Source organism: Peromyscus maniculatus, chromosome 19 (assembly GCF_049852395.1).
Source record: "Peromyscus maniculatus bairdii isolate BWxNUB_F1_BW_parent chromosome 19, HU_Pman_BW_mat_3.1, whole genome shotgun sequence".
Taxonomy (NCBI): Eukaryota; Metazoa; Chordata; class Mammalia; order Rodentia; family Cricetidae; genus Peromyscus; species Peromyscus maniculatus.
In genome coordinates, this window is record NC_134870.1 from 47565301 (window position 1) to 47574125 (window position 8825).

General features: G+C 52.3%; 1 protein-coding gene across 1 annotated transcript; it reads left to right on the forward strand.

Moving 5' to 3' along the window:
* Positions 1-4780: 4780 nt before the first annotated feature.
* On the forward strand, positions 4781-8570 carry LOC107401958 (uncharacterized). Its single transcript, XM_076554686.1, is given in 7 exon segments — positions 4781-4921; positions 4970-5164; positions 5333-6304; positions 6997-7098; positions 7414-7814; positions 8211-8384; positions 8477-8570. Coding segments are annotated over 7 exon segments (2079 nt in total).
* The last annotated feature ends 255 nt before the right edge of the window (positions 8571-8825 follow it).

An 8825-nucleotide genomic window follows, 5' to 3' on the forward strand; every position in this document is an offset into this window, starting at 1 on the left:
GAGGAGGGGGGAATACAGAAGGAGAGAGTTCGGAAAGAGAGAACACAGAGAGGACACGTCCTCTTTTTAGGCTGGGACGCCATCACAGGCTGGTGACATAATTAAGGACAGAATCCTTACACTCACAGCAATAGAAACAAAATGAAGATGTGTACCTTTCTTCATATTATGTCTTTGCCCACTTTAAGTTTACGCATGCTTTTAGGAGAATCTTAAATATCTTTTTTCCTTGGAACTTTTTCCATATAGTTAAGGTCTGGGTTTGCTTATATACTTTCTTTAAAGAAACAAACAAAAAAAAACCCTGTTAATCCCAATGTCAAGAATAATACCACTACCACAATTTGAGCTGAATTTGAAGCAAGTTTGATTGGGGGGGTGTTAGTTATTTAGCTGCGTTGTGTTCTTACCCTGCAAGGAAGTGTCACGAAACACGACAGAATCCACTTATAAGAGTTTATTAGAGATAAAGGGATAGAGAGTGCTCAGGCCTGTGGGAGAGACACGTGCGTGAAGAAGAGGGAGAGGAGAGAGAAGAGAGAGAACCGGGAATATGGCATGCCGCTTTAAAAACCGGCTGGGGGCGTGGCCAGGTCACGTCACTACTCCATGTGTGTGCGTAGATCACATAGTCACGCTGCGCGCTTACGTAGCCATGTAACGTCACCGATTCTGGTCACGTGAGATGCCTTGGCTGGAACTTGCTAGGCGGAGGTGTCCGGCCTGACCAGAATTGGCTAGGCAGAAGTGTCCACCTGGTAAATGCGACCGTGCGGGGGGGGGGGGGGGGGGGGGGGGGGGGGGGGGGGGGGGGGGGGGGGCGGGCGGCGTGTTGTGAACCCTTCATTCCTGACTCTTATTTTTTAAAAAAGAAAAAAAATTGTGGTTGACTGGGTATGGGGGCGACGTTTCTCTCAAAGACTGCTTCCAGCTGAATAGTGGGCATTGGTTGGCTCTTGGGGGGGGGGGGGTGAGGGGTATCTTGTGAAGTCCAGGGATGATGGTGGAGGTCCTGGAACGACGTTCTGCTGTCTCCTGGTTCTGCGGCTGTCCAACCGTGCTGCTGCTGGGGACCTCCCATTTAACAAGATACTGTTGACATAGAGAGAGCTTAGAGAGAAAGAATCATTATTATTTTATTTTGGAGTTGGCATTTATCTGAGGTAGATTTGGCCTGCCCAGATAGAGGCATGTGACATTTACCTGAGGTAGATCTGGTCTTAGTACTCTGCTTAATTTCTATCTGAGACAAGCCTCATTAGAGGTAGTTCATTTAAGGCACCTGTTTTCCTTAGGCAAGCCTTGCTGGAGGTAGTTCATTTAAGGCACCTGTTTCTCTTATTAGGTTAACACTTAGGAAACACAGGTGATCAGTTGCTGAGTATTGGACAATGATAAATTGTTGTATTACATTATTCCTTACCGCCTGGATATTTTTGATGGTCCTTTTTGCCTCCGGCTCTGTGTGGCCCTGGTTGGGAAAGGGAGGGGTGATACTTTATTCCTCTGGAATTGGTGACAAGGCAGTGGGTCCTGATGTCCTCTGGAGCTTGAGAGTGAGAGGCCCTGTTTGTTTCACTGTATATGAAGAGAGATTTTTCTGGGATGGAGGTGAGATAAAAAAGGTTTTAGGTGAGACAGGTGGACCCAGTGAGGAAAGCCCTCGAGTTTAGCAGCTGTGGGGGTTACAAGAATTACCTTGAAGGGTCCCTGCCACTTAGGGGAAAGGGGTAAAGGGCGCTGGCCTGGAGGAAAGAGAAGAACCTGATCCCCAATGTGTATTGGAGATGGGCAAGGATTGTCACACGGCTGAGGCAGTGAGCAGTCCGCATAGCTCCATAGAATAGACCTTAGGTGACATAAAAGAGGGGTTAACAGGCTATCTGGAACAGTTGGAGGCTTGGAAAAAGACCTGGTGTTAGAACTGGTCTGAGGAGATATTTAACTTTTCCTGACGGTGGGCATATGGGTAAAATCGAGCTGTAGCCCTGGGGAGGTGGGAAGCCTCCAGCATGGCCATTATATGGCCTGAGTTAGATACGGATTCTCCTTTTGCTGTGAGAAGGCCACGCTCCCTCCAAATAGCAGCGTGGGACAGGAGGATATGAAAAGCATATTTGGAGTCTGTAGAGTTAGTGGCTAGGAGGAGAAGTTGGAGAGCTGCTGGTGTGTCTGGGAGGAGGCAAATGTGTGGAGTGAAAAGAAATGGACGCTCCTACCTTAGCTAGGAGATCCCTCCCCATTAAAGGTACAGGGCAACTTGGCACCACTAAGAATGTATGTGTGAGAGGGATGCCTCTGAAAATACAATTAAGTGGCGGTGTCTGCTGAGGTAGATAAGCCTGTCCCCCAACCCCGACAATAAAGGAGGTGGCATCCCAAAACTCCCAGGACTGAGTCAATGGCTCTGGTGTCCAGAAGGAAAGAAACAGATCACTTCCCTGCTGCGTTCTGGGTTCCCTGTCATGTCTGTAGCCAAGCCTAGGTCTGTTGGAGGTCTTAGCTTGATGTACCCATGCATCTTGGTGCCTGGGGGCAGTCAGCTGACTCTGTCTTTCTAGGCGGCACTTTTAACAAGGCTGTTGATGGCCTGGCAGGGCATTCGGTAGCCCGTGGCCTTTTCCTCATTTAAAACAGGGACCCAACAGCTTTTGGAAGTCAGCGAGTGCCAGCACTTGGCAATTTTGTTTTCGGGCTTTTATCTCTTCCCTGGCACACCTTAAATGCCACAGGTGACTCTTTTGCCTGTGGGGTCCGGAGCCTTGCTCTCCAGATGCTTAAGTTTTAGTCAGGTAGGTCTGGGGAACAAGAGACAGATTTTCGTATTTATCCTGAACTATTTACTGGTTTTAGGGCAGCCTTATGGAGGCCTGTCAGGAGACAGGTAATAAACCTATCTCTGGCTAAACAGCCACTCTGGGTGTTGTAGTCCCAGTGTGGCTCTCGGTCAGGAACCGCTTCAGCTCCTGGGGGATGTGAAAGGTTAGTTTGATGAATTTCGTCTGTATTAGTCCTAGCCTGCTCCCATACACACCTGAGCTCCCCAGGAAGTCATGAAAGGTGAGACTATAAGATTGAGTTATATATTGAAACTGTTTAATAAAGGAAGCAGAATTAGACGTATAAGAACCCAGCTTACTTTCTATCTGAGAGAGTTCTGTTAGAGAGGATGGAACATGAATTTTAATTATTGGTTCCTTAGCAAGATCTAGAGTCAGAGATTCCGGAGTCAGAGAATCCTCTGGTTTACGTATAGCTAGGAGCATATGAGCAGGAGAGAAGGAAACAAGAAGAGACAGTTTAGCGTTGAGAAAGAAGAAAGCAACTCTTTCCATTTGCCTGAACGCCAACAGTGATTGGATAGCCCCCGTGAAATATCGGGATCTAAGGAGCTCAGCGGCCCTTTGTTATTTTTTAAAGCATACTTTGGCCACTTTTTAACATAAACGAGTTAGCTTAGAAATCTTTATGTAAGGCATTAAACTGAGAGGTTTTAAAGCTTCAACAAGACAGCCTAACGGAGAGGAAGGACTAACAGGGTTGGAAGCCTTGTTTCCCATGTCTGCAGCGGAGGCAGAAAAATAAAAAATAAACGTGATCCGGAGCCAAGGCCCCAGGCGTCCCCAAGGCCAAGAGCGGATACCGGGCGCAGGCTGCTCCTTGACTCGTCAGCCACAGAAGCAGGGGCCCCCTCCACGGTGAGGAAAGGATTCCCCGGGAATCCAGACAGCGTTTGCCCCTTCGTCAAGGAGATGGACGTGCCGGCCTCACGTGGCTCCCAGGACGCACCAACGGTGGTGGCCCTGAAAGACCCCCACTCCATTATGAGGACATGGGGCGTTGGGCCAATGAAATGCCCCCCCCCCCCGGTCCCAATAACATAGCCTAAGAAACGCCATTCTGAAAGGCAAGAACCAGAAAAACAGGAGTTCACAGCTGTGGCCAGCCACCCGGCCTTGAGAGAGATAACTGTGGTCGGCCACCGGCCTTGAGGAATAAGCAGTTGGGCTGGAAAAACACCCACTGTACCCTAGGCAAGGCCAAGTCAGCCACACACATCAAATTTCCGAGAATTAAAAATACGTCCCCAAGTTCACCTGGCCTTCTTTGAAACAACCAATAGGAACCCTGTAACTATGCTTCTTGCTTCTGTAACCGCGCCTCTGCCCCTGGGATCCTATAAAAAGTCCCCCTTGCCCTAGGAAGGTGCGCAAGTCCTCCGAGAGACTTCGCCCCAGGTACCTGTGTATCTGAATAAACCCTCTTGCTGTTTGCATCTGATCCGTGGTCTCGGCGTGTTCCTTGGGTTTGGGGTCTCTCCTGAGGGAAGATCTCCTCTGGGGGTCTTTCATTTGGGGGCTCGTCCGGGATAGAGACCCCTCCCTGGGACCTCCGACCCACCGTCAGGAGGTAAGCCGGCCGGCCTCGGTATATGTCATCCCTGTCCTGTCTGAGTGTTGTCTGCTTGTCTGCGCGCATCTGGTAATCTGTCTGTGGCGGTGGGGGCTGAAGGAGCTGACGAGCTCGGACTTCGCCCACCGTAACCCTGGAAGATGTTCCACGGGTGTCTGAAGTCCCCTCCGGGGCACGGTTTTTCGGGGCCACTCACGTATCCGAGGGATACGTGGTGTTGGTCGGAGACAAGGGGTACGGACCCTCGCAGTCTCCTGAGGTTTTGCTTTCAGTTTGGAACCGAAGCCGCGCAGTGCATGTTAGTCTCATTTGCGTTTGTCTGTCGTTCTTTGTTTTCTATTTAACCGTTCTCCTCCTAGAAACAGCCATGGGACAGACTGTCACCACCCTCCTGAGCCTCACGCTTAACCACTGGTCAGACGTGAAGGCACAAGCCAACAACGAGGGAGTTGTAGTCAAGAAGAATAAATGGATCACCCTTTGCGAGGCCGAATGGGTCATGATGGATGTAGGATGGCCTCGCGAGGGAACCTTTAACCTCAGACTTATTTCACAGGTGGAGGGACAAGTCTTCACTCCGAGTCCCCATGGCCACCCGGACCAGGTCCCATACATCGCCGTATGGAGACTCCTGGCGACAGAACCCCCTCCATGGGTTAGGCCGTTTCTCTCCCCTCCAGCGCCGGCAGCAATGCTCGCCGAATCCCGGGGCCGGGGGAGTGGGGAAGATGGCTCGGGGGCGGCGTCACCCGTGGGCGCCGAGCCACCCAGCCCCGAGTGTTACACCTCCTCCACAGCACCACCGCTCCCTCTCGCCCCTCCTACCTCCTCCCTTTACCCTGTTCTCCCACGAAAGGATCCCCCTAAGGCCCCTGTCCTTCCCCCAGACCCCAATTCACCTCTTATTGACTCCTGACAGAGGACCCACCGCCATACCCGGGGAATCAGGCACCGGAGGGACCGGCGGCCCCTGCAGCGGCGCCGGAGGGACCGGCACCCCCCCCCAGAGGCCCCCGAACAGACTCTACAGAGAGAGCGGGAGGATGAGGCTCCAGCTCCCTCCCCAATTGCCGGTCGCCTACGAGGAAGGTGCGACGAACCAGCCAAAGAATCCAGGGCCTTCCCCCTTCGGGAGGGCCCCAATCACCAGCTCCAATACTGGCCGTTTTCGGCCTCTGATCTTTACAACTGGAAGCAGCATAATCCTCCTTTCTCTAAGGACACTGTTGCCTTGACTAACCTGATTGAGTCCATTTTAGTGACCCACTGGCCCACATGGGACGATTGTCAGCAGTTACTGCAGACCCTCCTGACGGTGGAGGAGAAGCAGCGAGTCTTCCTGGAGGCTCGGAAGCAGGTTCCAGGAGACTATGGAAGACCCACCCAATTGCCTAATGTCATTGATGCAGCCTTTCCCCTCACCCGCCCGAACTGGGACTTCGCGACCCCAGAAGGTAGGGAGCACCTACGTCTCTATCGCCAGTTGCTCTTAGCGGGTCTCTGAGGGGCCGCTAGACCCCCTACCAATTTGGCTCAGGTTAGGAATGTGATCCAGGGAAAGGAGGAGACGCCGGCAGCGTTCTTAGAAAGACTCAGAGAGGCTTATAGGATGTATACCCCGTACGATCCGGAAGATCCAGGACAGGCGCCGGGTGTCATCTTGTCTTTCATCTATCAGTCAAGTCCAGATATAAGGGCCAAGTTACAGAGACTAGAAGGATTGCATTCATTCAGTTTGTCAGATTTATTGAGAGAGGCAGAGAAAGTGTTTAACAAGAGAGAAACTCCCGAAGAGCGGGAAGAGAGGATGTGGCAGAGGCAGGAAGAAAGAGATAAGAAACGTTATAGAGAAATAAGTAAAGTCCTGGCCGCTGTAGTGTCTCAGGGACAGGTCAGAGAGGGAGTTAGGACGGGAGATCAAAGAAGGACACCGCTTGACAAAGACCAGTGTGCTTACTGTAAAGAGAGAGGACATTGGGCTCGTGACTGCCCAAAGAAGCCTCAAGGGTCTCGGAGAACTAAGCCAAGGGCCACGGACCTCCTCAATCTGCAGGATTAGGGAGGTCAAGGCCAGGAGCGCTCCCCCCCCCCCCCGAGCCTAGTATAACTCTCAAGATTGGGGGGCAGCCAGTGACCTTCATAGTGGACACCGGGGCTCAACATTCAGTCCTGACCCATACCGGAGGCTCTCTCAGTGACCGCACAGCTTTGGTCCAGGGGGCCACAGGTAGCAGGAGGTATCGATGGACCACAGAGAGAAAGGTTCAGCTGGCATCTGGACAGGTAACCCACTCTTTTTTGCATATACCCGATTGCCCTCACCCATTATTGGGCCGAGACCTGTTGACTAAGCTCAAGGCTCAGATCTATTTTGATGACAAGGGATCGACCGTTACAGGACCCAAAGGGACCCCCCTACAAGTCCTAGCCCTAAAATTGGAAGAGGAATACCGCCTGTTTTTATCCGAGCCCTCTAAGGGGCCACCACAAGGGATGCAGGACTGGTTGAGGGAATTTCCCTCGGCATGGGCAGAGACTGGCGGCTTGGGGCTGGCTCACGACCAACCCCCACTTGTTATTCAGTTAAAAGCCTCCGCCACTCCTGTTTCAATCAAACAGTGTCCCATGTCCCGGGAACCCCACGAGGGCATTAAACCACACATCCGAAGGCTCTTGGACCAGGGGGTACTTGTGCCCTGTCGATCCCCTTGGAATACCCCCCTCCTGCCTGTAAAAAAACCTGGGACAGGGGATTACAGACCGGTTCAAGACCTAAGGGAGGTTAATAAACGGGTTGAAGATATACACCCCACGGTGCCCAACCCTTACAACCTCCTCAGCACTCTTCCACCAAACCACATTTGGTATACGATACTGGACTTGAAGGATGCCTTCTTCTGTTTGAGATTGTACCCCCAGAGCCAACTGCTGTTTGCTTTTGAATGGAGAGACCCAGAGATGGGACTTTCAGGACAGTTGACCTGGACTCGGCTCCCCCAGGGGTTTAAAAACAGCCCGACCCTCTTTGATGAAGCCTTACACTCAGATCTGGCCGAGTTCTGGGTCGAACATCCAGCCTTAATCTTGCTCCAATATGTGGATGACCTCCTCCTAGCGGCCAGAACCCAGGCTGAATGTCTAAGAGGCACTCGGGCCCTTTTGGCTAAACTGGGACAGAAGGGCTATCGGGCTTCGGCCAAGAAGGCCCAGATTTGCCAAAGCAAAGTCATTTACCTGGGTTACACCCTAGGGGGAGGACAGAGATGGCTCACGAAAACAAGAAAGGAGGCCATACTCTCAATACCCCCTCCAAGGAACCCCCGCCAGGTGCGGGAGTTTCTAGGTACTGCCGGCTACTGCCGCCTCTGGATCCCGGGTTTTGCCGAGATGGCTGCCCCTCTGTATCCTCTCACCAAGCCCGGGGTTATGTTCCACTGGGGAGAGGAGCAACAACAGGCCTTTCAGCGAATTAAGAGAACCTTACTTGAGTCACCAGCTCTTGGCCTACCAGATCTGACTAAGCCCTTTGAACTGTTCATGGACGAGAACTCAGGCTTTGCAAAAGGAGTGCTGGTACAGAGACTGGGGCCATGGAAGAGACCTGTAGCTTATCTATCCAAGAAATTAGACCCGGTAGCTGCAGGATGGCCCCCCTGTCTGCGCATGGTAGCCGCCATTGCTGTTTTGCTCAAGGATGCAGGGAAACTGACTTTGGGACAGCCATTAACTGTGTTATCCTCCCATGCGGTGGAAGCTCTGGTCCGGCAGCCCCCAGACAGGTGGCTCTCAAATTCCAGGATGACCCACTACCAGGCTCTGTTGTTAGACACAGACCGAGTGGTGTTCGGACCAGTTGTCTCCCTCAACCCCGCAACCCTGCTGCCCTTGCCAGACCCATCCGAGGAGCACAATTGCCTCCAGATTCTGGCGGAGGCCCATGGCACCCGCTCCGACCTAACAGATCAATCGCTGTCGAACCCAGATTTTATCTGGTTCATGGATGGGAGCAGCTTCCTCCAAGAAGGAGAACGGAGGGCCGGAGCAGCCGTCACCACTGAATCAGAGGTAGTTTGGGCCTCACCGCTGCCGCCTGGAACATCGGCCCAAAAAGCAGAGCTGATCGCTCTGACCCAGGCCCTCCAGATGGCGGAAGGTAAGAGACTCACGGTCTATACCAATAGCAGATATGCCTTCGCCACTGCCCATGTACATGGAGAAATCTACAGAAGAAGAGGCCTCTTGACCTCAGAGGGTAAGAAAATTAAGAACAAAAAGGAAATTTTAGACCTCTTCAGGGCATTGTTCCTCCCACATCAGCTCAGCATTATACATTGTCCCGAGCACCAAAAGGATGACTCTGTTGTAGCGCGGGGAAATCGGCTGGCTGATCTGACAGCCCGGACAGTCGCCTT